Source organism: Nelumbo nucifera, chromosome 2 (genome assembly GCF_055504915.1).
Source record: "Nelumbo nucifera cultivar China Antique chromosome 2, China Antique-T2T, whole genome shotgun sequence".
NCBI classification, from domain to species: domain Eukaryota; kingdom Viridiplantae; phylum Streptophyta; class Magnoliopsida; order Proteales; family Nelumbonaceae; genus Nelumbo; species Nelumbo nucifera.
In genome coordinates this window covers 78,672,282-78,690,370 of record NC_142650.1, presented here as the reverse complement: position 1 = coordinate 78,690,370, position 18,089 = coordinate 78,672,282, and the positions used below count along the sequence as shown (strand labels likewise).

The window sequence follows — 18,089 nt, the reverse complement described above, 5'->3', positions numbered from 1 at the left end:
AGAAGTGGAAGTTGAACCTATATAAGTTGTAGATTTTTTATGCCCTATCATTTGAGATTCCTATAAACTATACATTTCAAATAATAAATTATTAATATTTCTTTTTTGATTTCCAACTTCAATATCCATATTTTCACAATATGATTCAAGTAAAAATGTCTAAACCATCTTTCCTAATCCTAGTATCTAATATTGTAGCTAAACAATAAATAGGAGAAATGTTCTCCCAATATTTTTTAAACTTATTTTCCATTATTTCAATAGTTCTTGTGAATTGTGGATTTTTCTATATTTTGCAAAACATTCACTAATCATGAATAATTGATTAACTAAAAGATAACTAGTTTGGTAATGAACACCCAAAAATTCTTTAGTTACATTATAAAAATTATGTAAAAAATATCTTATACAAATTGCCATTTCCTACCTAATCTTCCTCAAGTATAATATCATGTGACGTTGTTGCATTATAAGAATCAGCAAGAATTTGTTTGTAGGGAATACAACTTTCTAACATAAAATAGGTAGACTTTAATATATGTTGAATGTTTAACATAAAATGTTTGTATTTTAAACAATAATTATGACAAATATTTAAATTCTTGTTTTCTTTCTCCATAACTTTTAATGTATATAATACAATTTCTAATTTTAGAAATATGATGAGAAATAATATTTAAAGCATCTTGAATACATAAGTTTAAGATGTGACATACACATCTAGTATGAAATAATTTACCATTTAAATATGATTTTAATTGAGATTTTAAAAATTTATTGTTGAATCATTATTATTGGAATTATCAAAACTAATAGAAAAAAGTTTATTATTAATTCCATAAGCATGTAAAGTATTTAAAATACTTGCAGCAATAGTTGGGCCAATATGTCAAGCCTAGTAAAACTTAAAATTCTTTTTTATAAAAACTAGTTTTCATCAATAAAATGGCTGATAACACAAATATAACTTATATTAAATTTAGAGGTCCAAATATTAGAAGTAATTGCAACTGTATAATTAAGATGTGATAAAATAGAAATTAAATTTTGTGTATGTGAATACAAAATTTTCAAATCATTTGCTCTAATAGTATTTCTATAAACTTTTTTTTAAATTGAGGATTTACAAAATTACGTAAAATATTTTCAAGTTTATTATCCTCTACTATTAAAAATGGTTGTTCAACATGTACAATATATTTTGCCAACTCTTACATCATTTTTTCTTGTGAATATTTAAAAGTACCAAACCCCATGCCTAATTTGTGTTTGTGATTTTTTCTTTTCCTTCTTCTTGTTTCTCATGGTCAGTTAAAGTCACTCCTACATTTTTGGCAAACAACCCTTTTTCCTTCCTTTCAACCTCCTCTATTTAAATAATTTCTAAATCCGGCTAAGTCAATTTAGTTCCCTTCTTTTTCTTTCTCCCAATAGCAGTATGGGTGGGAACTCTAACAATGTTAATAGCATCCATATCAATGTTAGCGCTATCATGTTGCAACAAAACATTGTTGGCATTGAACATGCTAGGGACTTGGTTTTAGGAGGAGCTGGCTAATTTTTTTTTAATTCAAAAAAAATAAAAATTAATTTAATTACACTCACCTGGATTGCCAATTCAAAATCTCAACTTAATTTCAACGATCGAAGCTTCCAAGCCTCTCAAATTGCTAACTTGAGATATTTGAGCAATCCTTCTTTTGTTGAAACTTGAAAAAAGAGTGTATGAGAACTTGAGAGAGTATGAAAAGAGAGTTGTTAAATTGGTGTGATGAGAATGATAGGACTATTTATATGAATTGAAAATAATTCAATTGCTCAAAATAGCTTAAAAACTAGTTGTTTTTTAGTTGTTAGGAGAGGCATTTTAGCCATTGTAAAATTGTTTATCACTTTATTCAAAATGCTCTCAAACTAGTTATATAGCTGTTGGGAGGCTTTTTGGCCATTTTTATATAACTATTAATGTCTTTCTATATAACTATTGGGGGGTGTTTTTGTAAAACCCCCTTAAAAAGCTGAAAGTAACTATATAGAGGGGGAGGTCCCAACTGCTAGTTTATTGAATGGGCCACTCTCAATCCATTATGGGGCCCACATGTCAGCTCGTCAAGATCTTTATGCGAAAGTCTTTCAAAAAAGAATTGCCAAACGGCCCCGAATTCGTTGGTGAACCATCCAACATTGCTCTTTAACACCGTGCTTTATCGTAGCCTGTCGGATCCGGATTCAGTTCTTTATTGCCTTGCATTGGGAATATCTCGCATGATAGAGATGTTCCCGACGCAAGGCTGTTCGAACGGGTCCACTGATTGAAGCCGATCTCAGCCTGAGGGATGCCGGCGTTCTGCCGCCGGGTATGAAAGGCCGGAACAGCTTCGTGAAGGAAGCCCAGCATCATCCAAAGATTGCTACCGCCGGATAGGAAAATGTCGAAGAATTGAACTGGGACTGTGTTTATGCTTATGCGTCTCGACGGATCAATGTACCGAACACTCTCCGCCAGCCAGTACCCGTTTTTGGAGGCAATAGTCAAGGAAATAACCCGAGATCTTCTCTGTTCCTGCTCCTTCTGCTCCATCTGTCTCTATCTCTCCATCTCCAGTTCCCACCATCAAGCCCACACGGACAAATCCAAGAATTGCCACTGCTGGATAAGGAAAATGTCGAAGGATGGGAACTCGGACTGCGTTTATGCGTCTCGACGGATCATTGTACAGAACGCTCTCCGTCGGTCAGTACTCGTTTTTGGAGGTAGAAGTCAAGGAAATAATGGTAGATGCTATTCTTTCTTCCTCCGTAATCTTTTTCTGTTCCTCCTCCTCCTCCTCCATCCTCGCCTCTGCTCCTCCCGTCTCGCTTGCCGTTTATCTCTCCATTATAAGTTCCTACCATCAAGCCTTCCTCTCGTCTCAGTCCGCCACGCCTCTCTTAGCTGCATTCTGCAGGGACAATTTTGTCCGGAAAAAAAACGTAACCGATTTTTTCGTTCAATTCACTGAACTTCGTTTTGTTATATTTCTATTTATTTTTGCAAAAAATCCAAAAATGGTTTCCAAGTAAGATTTGGAAACCACTAGTCTGTAATGTCTTTTTACTTGCCTAGGAATAAGGAAGCATTCCCAACATCCTCCGTCTCTTTCCTCCGCATCACTACTGACTGAGACCTATCGTTCTTCTAGACTGATCCCTGCAGGAAACGTATGGAGAAGAAGCAGAAAGTTTAGGAGAGGAAAGAAAGATAAGAAGCTTCAAGCATAACCTCATTCTGCTCGGCCAACTGCAGGCTCTTCGCTCAATCTTGAACCAGAGTTCAAGCTCAATAAGGAGGTAACTATCCTCTCCCAATCTATTTTCTTTCATTAAACTGAAGCATGTAGGGTCTTTACTTTTTTTCCTTCTTTTCTGCTATTTGCAAATTGAATATGTAGCCAATGTGGAAACCTGCTGGTAGAATTCGAGTTCCCTCCCTGGTTCCAGTGGCCAGAATAGTTTCTTCTTATTTTGTTGCTTTTTGCAATAGTACTACTTATCTTTGCTTTTCTCTTTTGCCTGAAATATAGACCTGAAACCCCATCCGCTTGCTTGCCATTACATATTTCGTCCCGAGGTTTCTTGTTTCAATGCTTTGCAGTAAATAGCAACTGTTCTATTACTTTCTTTTTTCATGAAAATTCCATGCAAAGCATTCTCTTCTGCTTGCTGTTGCTCTACTTATAAAATTCTGGGCCTAACCGTTGTTTTCATTTGTTCTTCTACTGTTTTGAACTTCACCCTGACTTTCGTAGTTTACTAATCTTGTTGGATCAATTGGGGGCCCAACTGAAGGCGGGGGTGCTTCACCTCTTCTCCCACTTAATAATAGTCTCTCATCCTTTCTGGTTTATTGGGTATTGGAGCTCCTTTTTTAACCGAATTCCAATTGGTTCTGTTGGGTCCTGCTTCCCATATATTAGCAAGTGGCGTCTCTTCCATTTTTCTGCGTGGATCCCTGATCAAGAGTTTGGGATTAAATAATCTAAACCTGAAAAGGATGGCATTTCGGAAGTTCCAACTTCCAAAATATTATGTGCAATATATACTTAGAAGTGTTATCAGACTCACACTGGACTGAATGGGCAGACTGTTTGAACTGGGAATGAGCCAAAATGGTTTTTGGGTTGCCTGGTTCTTAGAAATGTCAACTTGCTCAAAGCATATCCCAAATACTTCTTTTAATAGATTTTATAACTGTTTTTACTATTTATTATTTTATACTTATTTTGATTTCGTATAGCTTTAAAAGATAAGCCAGAGCAATTTTATATTTTACATTTTTTATTTGAGTGGGTTAAAAGGTTGAACCTAATGATTGAACCGTTTGATCCCTGATCCAGTGACCAAAACAGTTCTATGTCCAGTCTGAGTTTGACAACATTGGTACTTCGTTAATAATGATAAAATTAATAATTATGTTTTTTTTCCTTTTCTTCCTTTTCCTTCTTTATTCTCCTTCCTTTTTTCTGTTACTGAAAGTTTTCTATCCATATTAATAAAAAAAAAAGTTTTCTATCCATGCTTATTAGCTTATTATAGATTTCTTGTTCTGTTATTTGCAAGCTCTGTAGTACAAAAATATAGTTTTTGGTACTGGTACCAAGAATCATTGTGCAGCTGTGAATTTTAAATGTTGCACATACAAGGTGTGGTGGCTGTTTGATAACAGCTGAACTGGCTGAACTGAATGGCTTAGTGCTTTGTCTTTTAGTGAATGCCATTCAGGAGATTGTGCGATGCTTAGTGGCTGAAGTTGAAATTGGGTTGATCACTACACCTTCATATATTTTGTTATTTAATTATTTTATCCACCAAAAGACAAAGCAATAAGCCATTCAATTGAACATCACTTCAGCCATTATCAAATAGACCATTAATGTTGCACCCCTTGTTTTGGTAGAAGCAGGTCACACAGAGGTGCTCACGGTTCGGTGGGCATTTTCTTGAACCGAACCGGTAGTACCGGTTTTTGGAAAACCGGTAACCGGTATCAAACCGAAACTAGTCGGTTAACCGCTGGTTCGGTTCGTCGGTTTTTCGGTTTTTTAGTTTTTACAATATATATTATAAAAATATATAAATATATAATAAAAAATTATTGATATATATAAAATATTATATTTTAAATAAAAAATAATATATAATATATTATAAATATATATAATGCATATTTATTAATTTATAATATATAAAAAATATAAAATATATATATATATAATATACATAAATATATAAAATATATAGAAATATATGTATACCAGTCGGTTTGGTTAATTGCCGGTTTTTTACATTGGTTAACCGAAACCAAACCGGTACCTTCAGTTTTTTAAAAACACCGAACCGACCGGTTCGGTTAACCGGTTTTTTGGTTTTTTTGCTCACCCCTAGTCACACATGGGCTTCACAATTGACAAAACTATTACCAATGTCAGAAAGTGTTGAAGTAGAGCATGGCCACCTGCTTTGTTTAGCATTCTATGGCTGCATGGAATTTATCAGTTCCAGTACTGAAAACCACCAACTTATATTGTAGAAAGGCTCTTCTTTCATATATTGATTATTTATTTATTCTTGTGTACTAAATATTCTTCCTAATCTTTTATAGATTCTTGTTAATAAAACCTGTCTATTCCTTGCTATGGTGGTTTTCTTTACAAACTTCAAAATGTTCCCTTGATTGAGACAAGGAAATATGTATTCCTTGTTTCTCTAACATGCAGAATATGATATTTTCTTTAGACATTCTTTGTTTCTAATTAAGGGATTGATCTCATCCTTCCATTGGGATGGATGGCCAATAATGATTTCACACTATTTAAATCACATTACTCTATGCTTCTCTTTATAGACTCAAATTTAATTCAACACTTAATGGTTCTAAGTCTTGAGGCATAGTGTAATTCATAGAGCAGTATATTGTTAAATAGCTCTTTCCCTCAAGAATCTAAATGGAAATAGTTCCTGCTTTATACTCTCATGGTTTTAATTGTGAACTAATTAAAATGATAAAGTTGAGCTTTATTAGAAGAAAAAGACAAAAGGTAAAAACCACTAATCAACACGATTTCATTGATGCCCTTTGTCAAATCCAATTGAAACTACAACCAATAACTTTACTTCTTCTCTTTCTTCTTAGTTAATATTTTTTTTTCTTCTTTATTTATGTTAAAAAAAAAAATAAAAACTTTACTTTCCTGAACATGAATGTTAGTTTTCTATATGCCCAACCAAACGTGTTAGTGAGCTGAATATTTCTAAGATTTGGTAGACCTATGATTTCTGTACTTAATATACATGTAATGCGTCTAGGATGATTGCAAAGCACAAACTCTAAGAATCTAAAATGATGAACTCTGATTTGCCATAGCTTTCACTTCTATTTTAGAATCAATTAAAGGACCAAAACATTACTCCACCATTATAATCAGATATCTTTTAAGACTTAAGTTTTGCATATCCTGCAGATCTGACAAGTAATGTAGATTTGCTTTTGAGATGCTTCAGTCCACAATATGAGTTGAGGGTTGTAAGTGATCTGTTGGTACTGTTGGAAAAAGTTCTACGAAGAGAAGGATTGCTTTTTTAGGAAGTTGCAAACTTCAAAATTTTATTAATGTCTAAAAATAATGAAATACAATTAGTTTGCCAAGTACCTCAATTTATGTAGCTAACCTCAGTTAGTTTCCACTTCTTTTTCCTCTTACAAGTTCCTCCCTCGGATATCACACCCCAACATTATCTTGTTTCTGTTCACTCCTTGTTTTTTCCAGTCTGTCAGCAATACAATTAGCTGAGTGCAGTGTCCATTTGTAACTCATCCTCAGCTCTGAATCTAGATAGGAAATACCAGCTTTTATGCTAGTAATTGTTCCATACATAGTTATGTTACTGTGAGCTTCTGATACGACAACAATAGATTTCAGAAAGGGCATTCAAGGGGCAATCTTATTGTAAAGTTCTGGCAAAGTATTTGAATTTTTGTGATTGTTGGTTTCTGAACTTTTGGGGCCATTGCTTGATGCAATGGTAAAACCTTGGATGACAAGCATGAGAAGACTGGTTTAGCCTGAGATAGACCACTTTGTACCAACAATACTAGAGGTTTCTATTCACTCCGTCCCTCCCAAGACCCTGGATAACCGGACCAGCATTGGGTAATGGACATTTTAAGTTGGTGAACTTTATTAATGAGAATGTTGTATACTTGATGCTTGAATTGTATTGGAACCATGGTTTTTAGCTGTTATCGACAAACAAATATAAAAAAGTTAAAGAAATTAATTAATGTAGATAGAGATGGATCATACTGAGGAAAAAGTGATTAACAGGTATACTGAGTTGATAAGGAACTGCTGTTTCTTGAAATGTCAGATAAAGTAGGCATCCATCTAAGGAAGGCTTCTCTTATCAAGTTACTGTTAGGTTTAAAGAAGTGATTACAACTTTCTTTTCGGGCTAGAATTGTGATTAATTATTTTCTTTTATTGCATCAAATCCTTTATGAACTTTCCAATGTTTCTTTCCCTTTTTTATTTGTTTTAAGTTGTGGATCTTGATTGGTACTTGAATAGGAAAGTTCAAGGTGTTGAGCATATAAGCCACTATTCCAATTTATTGTTTCTGTAAAACTAGAAGATTGTCAAAGCAGAAAATACCTGTTGGGACAACTTACTACCATGATAATCTTATATTTGTTTTTATGGACTGTGGCAATAAGGAAATGGTATGAATGACTTACAAATTAGATGCCACAAATGAAAAAGAATATCCAGGATGAAGAAACCTTTTCATTGGCAATTTGATCATTAAAAAACAAATACTGAGAGGAACTTCACACTGCCTTGAGAAAGGATGCCTTATTAGTTACCATTTTTCCACCCTAATATTTTAGCTTAAATTGTATGCAGATTTGTGCTTTTGTTTTGAAGATGAGTGATGAATTTGCTAATTGGTAGACCTATTATTATGTAAGTGAATGGACCTTGTATTTATGCTTTTGTTGAATAGATAACTTAATTTGCTTGGCTTGACTTTCCTTGTCAACTGGTAAAAGTGCAGTTTTTAATTGATTTTATTTTCTTTTAAATTATTATTAATTATGTTGGTAATGGGGTGTATGTGGGACTCATTTCAGTTAAAATGATACACATGGTATAATTGCTTTCTGTATATGTGTATTTTGGTATAAAAATGTGGGTCAGCATTTAGTTTAAATTGGGCACTCAATATTTGCTCAGGCAAAAATACTCTCTAAAGGAGTCAGCTAGCCTGTAAGCATAGTTTTCAAGGCGCCAAGGCGAGGCTAAGCGACAAGGGGGTGCCTTTCGCCTAGTCTACTAGGCGGGTGCCTAGGTGATGGATTTTTTTCAAGTAAAAATGTGTATCCTAGGGTAGTTCCCTAGGTTCTATAATCATATTTCCTTAATAATTATCCATAATTTTCATGAGAAAAGTATAAACTTCATGTTAAAGTATAGGAAATCAACATATTCCAACATATTCATGAGAAAAAAGAAGAAAGAAAAGAAATTTTAAAAAATATAAGGGCCGAACCCCTATTTCTGTTATAGGAAAAGAAGAAAAGAAAAGGTGGAAGAAGAAAATTGGTATATGGTATAGACACACAAAATTAGTAAAGAAAAAGAAGTAAATGTGTTGGTTAGACAACATTTTATGTTCTTCCTTACTTGTTGATTCAGGTTTTGAAGTTTTTCAGGGTTCAATACGGCATTTAGCAATGTTTGTGTTGATTAAACCCTAACAAATAAGAAAATAATAAAAAGAAATTAGTATATAAACACACAAAATGAATATTTTAGTTTAAAAATGTCTATTTTAAAATTATAACCTCAAAAAATTAAGAATATAAAAGTTTTGTCTAACACACTGTAGAAAACTGCTAGGCGAGCCTCCAAGGGCGCCTTGTCGCCTAGGCGTTGCCTTGACAACTATGCCTGTTAGTTCCTTTGTTGGGGTAGGGGTGGTCAGACCTTCTATATTGGAGCAAAACATTGCTTCAGCATTCTAACAACTAAAACTGACATGCTTGATCATCATCTAAGGACAAAAGATGAAAGATTTAAAGTGGCATCGGCAAGACAGAATTTTGTATACACTGGTAACCATTGACAGGTGGGATTTGTACAGGTTCAAGTGAGTCACACACTGTGTTGGGTTGCAGAAAGATGCCCTTACAGACTTAATTGTCCTCTTGGCTTCATTGCATGTCTAAAGCTGGAGGTTACTCGCACTTTGAATGTGTCAAATGGTGTTAGGTCCTGCTAAGTTTCTTGTGGGTGGGCTCACCAACAGTTGAAAATGAATTTAGAAAAACTGAGTTGTGGATAGAGTGGGTAATTAATGAACGCACACGATTTTATTCTTCCATTTTTTCTTAGAAATTAAATATCAGATTTCAAAATTTCTAGCAGATTGTTGTCCTTTTCCTGACAATTGAACACAAAAAATAATCATGTTTTTGTTTTCTCTTCTAATCTACCAAAAAAGCCTAATTTTTCTTCTTTCATTATTTGTGTCTCTTTTGTCTCTCTCTTTTTTTTTTCTCGTTTCAGACAATTCTCTAAACAGTTTATGGTGAAAAATGGCTTTGAAAGCACTCAAGTCACAGCTCAAAGCAGTATTGGAATCTCTGTATACTGAGGTAAATGATTTTCTCCTGATCTCTATAAACTTCATTGTAAGAAACTTTTGGTTTTCTAAATTTCTCTTAAGTTATCCTGCCAAAAATTCTATATCTTTTCTGCAGCAAAATAGTTTTTTAGATTTCTTTTAGGTATTGAGGAATTATTGAAGGCTTTTTCAAATTCATTGCTGGATATTTTGGTGAAACCCATTCATATTATTCCTTATAGGGAGTGTTGGATCACCAATTTGATCAACTTCAGGCTTTACAAGATGCAAATAATCCTGGATTTGTCGTGGAAGTGGTCACCTTGTTCTATGAAGACACTGAGAAAACCTTAAGGGAATTGACCAAATATCTGTACTTTCTGACCACACATGGTTTTATTCTTTTTTTGTTCATCTAGTTATTGGATTACTCTAGGTTAACTTTTATCTGTGTTTGATCCTCTCATAGGGAACAACCTATTGCTGATAACCAAAGAGTGGATTCCTATGTTCACCAACTAAAAGGGAGTAGCTCAAGGTAATATCGCTATTTATTTCGTCTGATGAAGGGCACAAGCTGTACACTTGATTCATCAGAGTTTACCATTAGACAAATATGACCTGAAAACTTGGAACATATCTTTATTCACTTGGCTGATCCCAAACTGTCCATTTATGTTAAATTCTTTTTGTATGGGTGAAAGTGAGAAATGTTCACTACTTGTCATTATAATACTGCATGTTATTACTTGGTTTGTTTGACATAATTGTTACATCCATGTTGCTTTCATTTTAAACCACCTAGCTAGTGGATCCCATGTAGAAAATGTCTTTAATATATGGAACAACATGGATGGATTTTTCTTTTATGCATAAAATTTGCATGGAAGATCATCTGCAACACCTGTGTCTTTTTTATCAATATCTACAACACCTGTAAGAAGAAACAATCTTTTACAAGTTGAAAGGGCTGGAAGGGCTAGGGGCAGACCAAAGACATGGGTTGAAGTGGTAAGAAATGATTTAAGTGCTGATAATTTAACAATGGAAATGGCACTGGACAGAACAGGATAGCGAAACATGATTCATGTAGCTGATCCTATTAGTCGGGGACAAGGCTTAGATGATGATGATGATATTGTATGGTTCACTGCATTATGAAAAGCATGTATACATAGAATCATTTGTCAGGTGGTTCAAGTAATCCAATTGAGTTATCTTTGTGATTTGTTTGTGATCCATCTATTTTTGCATATTTGCTACATGTTGCATTGATGCAGTAGGCTGTTAGCATCTACATGGATAGAAGAATTTGATCCACCTTGGAAGCCCAAATGTAGGTCATCAGATCAGATTGAAAACAAGGATGTAAAGTCCTGGAAACAATTTCTGTAGTCTTGTAAGGGAGTCTGCAACAGTGCTGCATGTACACAGACGGGAATCAGAATCCAGCACTTGTATGGGTGTCTGACTTGGCAAGATGAAAAAACAAGAACTTGTGGACACATCTAAAGAAAAGCATACACTTATAAAATAGCCTATATTTTTTCAATTCTAACATTTTTTACCTACAGAAAATGTCTACAAAGTTTATATTTGTTACTTAATGACATTTTATAGGAAAATTTACATTTTTGTGTAGTCTTCTGTTCATTTATCAATGAAGCAATGAAGGAAAATAAAATCTTACATAGAAGTGTCCTTAGAATCTATGGAGTGTCAGAATCCATCGTGTGCCTGACATGGACATTTCCTCCATTTAGGGGAATCCATGCCCTATTGGTCTAGGGTGAAGAACTGTTGGAAAACAGAATTGGAGTCCACACCTTGTGGTGGGCCAACCACCTAAACCTCCCCCTAGTATGTCTAATAAGACGTTCTATGCAACCAAAGTTGTCTGTGGTTTTGGAGATTTGTGGTGTAAGTGGATCAAAAGTTGCCTGCAAACGAGTCACTTTTCAATGATTGTGAATGACAGTGCACAAATTGACGGCAGAGATGCAAGCCCCAGAAGAAGGCTTGCATAAAGCTCAACTTTGACGGCAGCAACCTTAGCAATCCTAGACCTTCCAGTATTTGGGGCTTGTTTAGGAATGAAGAGGGACAGATTGTTGCCTTATACACTGGCCCAAATGGAGTGGGGGATGCAGTTAGTGCAGAGATGAAAGCTGCTATACAGGGTGCATAAATTGCTAAAGAATTAAACTTTGGGAGGTTGATCATTGAAGGTGACTCTAAAGTGGTAACTGGGTGGCTAAAAGAACCAGAGACAGTAGCTTAGTCTTTTAGGGGAGAGATAAGGATATTCAAGTGGCTTACTTCTAATCTCACAGTGAGAGTTCAGTGGAGAGGAGGTTGGCAAATGGGCTTGCAGACCTACTAGCTAAGCAAGGGGTGAACAGGGATCACTTATTCTGGGCTCAATTGTAATTTTACTTTGTTTTGTAAGGCAGCAACTCGCGCCTTCTGGGAGAACTCTGGCTTGTATCCACTTGTCAATTTAATTTATTTATTCATGCTTAATCTTTACATGTTCTTAGTTCACTCGACTACCTACCTCCCCTCAAAGAGTAGCTTAAGCTTTTGGGGGAGTGATAGAAGGAAACACCAAAGGTGTTGAAAAGTCATACTAGTAATTACAATAATGCCATTGGCATTGTCCCCCCTTCAAAATACATGTATAGCTCCACCCAAGATACACACGATGACACTCTGATGGCATGTCGCGGACACTGTGGATGGCACTTGATGGCGCGACGAAGAGTTCACTTGTGACATCAGGGCAAGGAGTAGTACCACGAGGAGGGATTTCATCACTTGTAGTCTCCATTGGACAAGGGGAAGAAGGTTTAACATGAGGAGGGTCTGGGGAAGAAGTAGGAGTAGGAGCTAAGACAAAATGGTTAGCCTCTGAGGAAGTCTCTTCCACTCCACTAGTCTCCCCCTGTAGAGGATTCCAGGGAGGCTTAAAGAAGGATTGTGACTCAATAAAGGTGACATCCTTGGTGCTGTGTCCAACTTTGTTGCATTAGAAGCATTGCACATTCTTTCGCAAGTTTGGCCTCGCTGCAGGTTTGGATGATGAGGCTTTACCAAGGGTTATAAAACTTACAATGGTAGGATTGAGGGATTGTGAAAGCTGGGGGGCAGAGGGTTTCAAGGGTTGCTAGGACCACAATTTTTCCACTCTTTGTGCTACTTGCTAGACATCAAAGATGGAGTAGATATGTGAGGCTACTACCAACTATTGCCTCAGGGCTGGTTAGAACCCTTAAATATATCGGGTGACTATGATTTCCTTGGCCTCGTGCAGGCTTATCTAGGTTAAGAGGGATTGAAACTCAAAAGTACACTCATCTACAGACTTAGCTCCTTACCTCAAGGGCTGGAGTTGGATGAATAGGCTCTGATGGTAATCTTGGAGAAGGAACCCTTGCTTGAGTTTGGCCTGCATGGCTTCCCAAGTTCTGACATTGGGATTACCTTACTGGCATCATATCTGACAAAGGCTGCCCCACCAAGCCAAGGTTCGGCCATGTAGCTTGAGGGATACCAGCGGAACCTTCTTGTCCTTAGGAACCATCTTTTCATGGTGAAAGGTTGGCAGACTTTGCTTTAGGCTGATTGGTTGGACATTGGACTGCGTTAGGATGAACGGAGTGAGCCAACGAGCACTGTAGGAGGTAGAATTCGCGAGGCGGGTGGAGGAGCCTTGCCAGCTTATTTCCACAGCTTGGCCTTGCGGCCTCGTGAGATGACAGTCTCATGGCTCAGCAACCTCGTGACCTTGCTATTTGTCAGCCTCGCAGGTTTTGCGACTTTGTGGCCTCGTGAGACAGCAACCTCATGGAGTTATGACCTTGTGAGGTTGTTTTGAGCACGAGGTCGATTCCCGTCAAGGTTCAAAGTATCGATACGATATGCCCCGTTTCGGGCGTATCGTATTGTATCTTTTGGTCTCGATACACCTATTTACAGGTGTTTCAGGACCCCCATTTATTTCAATAAAAAAAGACTTAAAAAAATTCCAGAAATCAAGTTTTGAAAAAAAACATTAAGCGGTTAGTTTTTAGTACCGATACGCCCCTGCCAATACACGGGCGTATCGATACTTCGAACCTTGATTCCTGTGACTTTGCAGCTTAATGGGATGTGACCTCGCTTTGTCCGTGCATTGTCTCTTTGCGCTGTGCTAGGATAGGACCTATTCCACTGGACCTTGTGGGTCGAGACCTCGTCTGCTCCTTTTCCTCTGCCTTGTGGGCTGCATCAAGAATCAGTGGTGATTAATGCAGCAGTAGGGTTTTTAAAGGTCTGGCTGTCTTTCCATCTTGTATTTAGAAATGATACTTTTTCTTCTTTTTTTGAGGGTGGACTTTTTTGGGGGTCCCTAATTGGATGTCGTGTACATCTCATTGTACAAATTTTATTATCAATACATTGTACTATAATTTACCTTTCTCAAAAAACAAATAAATAAAATAACAATGAGCCTATAGTTCTATCAATAAATCATGTTGTTACCATTTCTGTTGATTGATAGTTAGCAAAGCTTTGTTGAAAATGATCAAATATAGATGGGAAAAATAATAAATTCTTTAGGGGATAAAGGCCCCAAACCCACATCTTTTTGTTAATGAGCTAAACCAAAATAAGAATCTATCTCAACCTTGACCCTGTGAAGATCAAGCAGAATTATCCTGCAGCAATGCTATAACATTGCTCCGATCAAAATCTAAAATTTTACCATCAGTTAATTTCACCAGCTTCTTGTTTCTGTTTGTCCTATTTTCTATTATGGTTTTCTTTATTTTTCCCTTGGAGTTTCCTATCAGGATACTTGCAACCTAGTTCATTTTGTGTATTGGGATGAAGTTTTTTTCTTAAAATGTAGAAAATATATATGATCTTTATTTACTTGAGATGTTTGTATGTACAATGCTTTCAAATGGTATTCAATTTGGCTGCAGTATTTTATTAAGAAAGCTACATTCATGTATTAAAATTTTGGTCATTCTGTTATCCATGTGCAAATTTAAGGATTCAAATCATGAACTATGAGATGTAATCATGTAAAGAGAAAGATAATAGGATTCTTGTTAAAAGGTATGGATAATCAGATAGTTAAAATTATCTGACTTTTTTATTTTTCTTCCCTGAAATGCTTGCACATGGGATACGTGAACTGTGGTTCAATTTCTTAAGTGTCATGTTTTCCAGAATGTGGATGCTTCTAATCATATTTGGTATTGCAGTATTGGTGCTCAGCAAATAAAACTTGCTTGCATTGATTTCCATCAGGCTTGCCTGGACAATAATAAGGATGGGTAGGAAGTCTTATCTCTATTTTACATGGATATTTAACATTTTAGGCATATACTCTTATGTATATTTTCAGTATTCAACTCAACTATATATATATATACTCTTCTCAATGCTAAGTTTCTAAGTTTCCAATATATTTTTTTACAGTCCCATACCATTATCTGCATTATATATTTATATGAATTCTTTTGTTATCCATCAGCATTTCTTCACATTTTTGAATGGGGTGTTGCCTGCATTGTGCTACTAATGTTTATTACTTTGTTTTGTCCAATAATAACCAGCACCAAATGAGTGTTTGAAATATTAGGTTAACTTCTTCTTTGGAGGGCATGGACTCTAAACTATGCGTGAACATTGCTTGAGAAAATTCTGCATTGAGCATCATTTTCCTGGTGGATTATGTCATTCTGAACAACCAAATAGATGAGAAAACTGCAAACATTTTTTGTGGGTTATATTTGCGTACTGTCAACTGGCCCCAAGGAATATATTCTCATCTAGCAATTTTTTTTCGTGCTTAGTGATAAATGCAGTTGCTGAATTTCATTCTTCTTTCCCCACTGGGGGGAATGGGATGGGGGGCTTGCATTTTTTTGTCAATAACAATAGCTTTATCAAGACACAAAGCCAAGAAAGGAACAGGGAGAGATAAACTCTCTTAACTCTCCCAGAAAGGTACAAACAAACCAAAAAACAAGAAAATTAGCAATTACAATTGAGCCAAAACATTGCATCCCTATTCATCCCTTGCTTTGCTAGCCCATCAGCCATATGGAATTGGCATTTCTTTTGACCCAAACCACTTTAACTTCAATATCTTGAGTTAACCACTTTAACATTTTCCTTTCATTGCTGTAATTCCAGAACCTGCTCCTCTCATCATTGAACCATCCCACCACTAGCTTGGAGTCACCTTCTATGATTAGTTTACAAATGCCAATGCCCATATCTTTGCCCTCTTAACCCCTTCCAAAGCTGCCATTAGTTCAGCCCCTAGAGAGTCACCTTCTCCAATTGGGCCAGAGAAGAGGGCAAAGAACTTCCCTTCCTCATCCCTAAAAGCACCTCCAATTCCTGATGGCCCTGGATTTCCAACACTATTCCCATCAATATTTAACTTGATATACCCATTACTTGGGGGGGGGGGGGGGGGTCCAAGAAGGAATTACTGCATTCTTAACCGGGGCTGAAAAAGCAATTTCCTTCCAATTCCTTGAAAAATCTTCCATTGCAAATCCTTAAAACAGATCCAAGGATTTATCCAATGTACTACTCTGTTGAAGACCACTTCTATGGTAGCTTCTTTAGTTCTTTCCTTGTTTGAGAATAGCCATGAGTTCCTCTCTTCCCAGATAGACCAATAACTAGCAGCCCGTACACACCTCCACTTGATCCTTCCTCTCTGCTTTGGTCAGCTGAAAGTTGTAGAGGCAAGAAAGAGTTGCACGTCTGGTGGAGACCACCTACACCCAAACAAAGAAAGAAACCAATCCCAAATATCTTTTTTTTATCAGCACAAATAGTAATTTATTTATAGAGATCATTAGTGTGGCCCCCACTGTTTTTTAGTCTAGCTTAAGGGTAGTTTAGCCCTTTCATCCTTATTTTTAACATTAATATAAATTGCAGAGTGGGGCGACAATCTCAGTCATTACACTCTATTTTCTGATTTCTTTTCTTCGTGGCTTTCTTCTCCTCTTCTCTCTCTACTCTTCGTCTCTTTCTCTCAATCTTATTCTGGTTATTTTATATAAACCTAGGACTGATTCCAGTCCTATTTGACTACATGGTATCAGAGCCAACCTAGGGATTCTTATGCAGAAATCTCAGTTTTTTAGGGTTTCAATCTTGGATTGAAAGTGGTGGCAGAATTTTTCTGGGTAAGTCAGTATTTTTTCTTGAGATCGAACCTAAAAAAAGGTGTTCTTTTATCAGTCTGGGAGGTCAATCTTGGATTGAAGGTGGCAGCAGAATTTTTCTGGGCAAGTCAGTTTTTTTTCTTGAGATCGAGCCTAAAAGAATGTTCTTTTTATCAGTCTGAGAGGTGCGGCTGGAAGGTCTTGATTTTTCTCCTCATGTTTTAGGGTTTCTTTCTAACCTACGATTAGTTTTAGGGTTTCTCAGACTGAAATCCTAAAGATTTTGTTGTTGCTAATTCTAGGACAATATTTAGACTTGTTTCAGCTTCAAGAGTGGGTTGTGCTACACTCTGGAGAATTAACAAATCTGTTTTCTCCTTTCTTGGTGGCGGCCGAACCTTCTAGGTCTACTGTTGAGTAAATTCTGGGTGTAACTTCACCTCTTTTAAGTCCTAAAAGTTCTGTTTTGACCTATAAATTGAGAAGGGCTGACGGCAATGGAGTTTAAGAACCAAGGGGAGAGTTTTTTGGAGGCTGGTGGTTCTGGTAACATACCTGAAAACAGTTTTCAGATCACCATTGTCAAGTTTGATGGATCAAATTACTTGGAGTGGGCTCAATCAGCCTTGATGACTATTGGAGGTAGAGGGAAACTGAATTATTTGTTGGGGGATGTGAAGGAATCAACCGAGGAGGACCAAGCTTATGCCAAATGGACTTAGGAGAACTATTTGGTTATGACATGGCTGTGCAACTCCATGCACCCACACATCAGCCGAAACTACTGGTGGGCAAAAACTGCTAAGGAAATTTGGGATATCATGAAAGAAACCTACTCTCAACCCTTTAATGTAGCTAGGGCTTATGAGCTGAAATGTGAAGTAAATAATCTTAAGCAAGGAGAGAAACCAATTTCGGTTTACTTCTCAACTTTGAAATCCTTATGGCATGAAATTGACCATCTAGAAACAATTGAATGGGAAAGTCAGAAGGATGCACAGACCTATAGAAAGCAAGTTGAAACTAATAGGGTGTTTGAGTTCCTAGCTGGTCTGAATTCTGAGTATGACATTATGAGGCAACAACTTCTAATGAGAGACAGTGTGACTTTATCACAAGCCTACTCCTTGGTGCACAGTGAAAAGAGTAGGAGAAAGGGTATGTTGCAGCATCAGCCGTTTGAATCAGCCTTGGCAGAAATTAAACCTAAGTTTGGGGGTGATAAAGAGAGAGATT

General features: G+C 36.4%; 1 protein-coding gene across 8 annotated transcripts in view; it reads left to right on the top strand.

Moving 5' to 3' along the window:
* The first annotated feature begins 2,104 nt into the window (after positions 1-2,104).
* Positions 2,105-18,089, top strand: part of LOC104589532 (histidine-containing phosphotransfer protein 2-like) — a 58,658-nt gene continuing 42,673 nt past the window's right edge. Inside the window, exons 1-7 of one of the 8 annotated variants that reach the window (XM_088899336.1) lie at positions 2,105-2,973; positions 3,183-3,330; positions 7,944-8,003; positions 9,609-9,697; positions 9,909-10,039; positions 10,136-10,204; positions 14,922-14,993. In XM_088899336.1, the coding sequence (XP_088755462.1) occupies positions 9,638-9,697; positions 9,909-10,039; positions 10,136-10,204; positions 14,922-14,993 (332 nt within the window). In that variant the 5' untranslated portion in view covers positions 2,105-2,973; positions 3,183-3,330; positions 7,944-8,003; positions 9,609-9,637. The remainder of the gene's footprint in view (positions 2,974-3,182; positions 3,331-7,943; positions 8,004-9,608; positions 9,698-9,908; positions 10,040-10,135; positions 10,205-14,921; positions 14,994-18,089) is intronic. The other 7 variants (XM_088899337.1, XM_088899335.1, XM_088899334.1 and 4 more) reach the window with 7 other exon arrangements.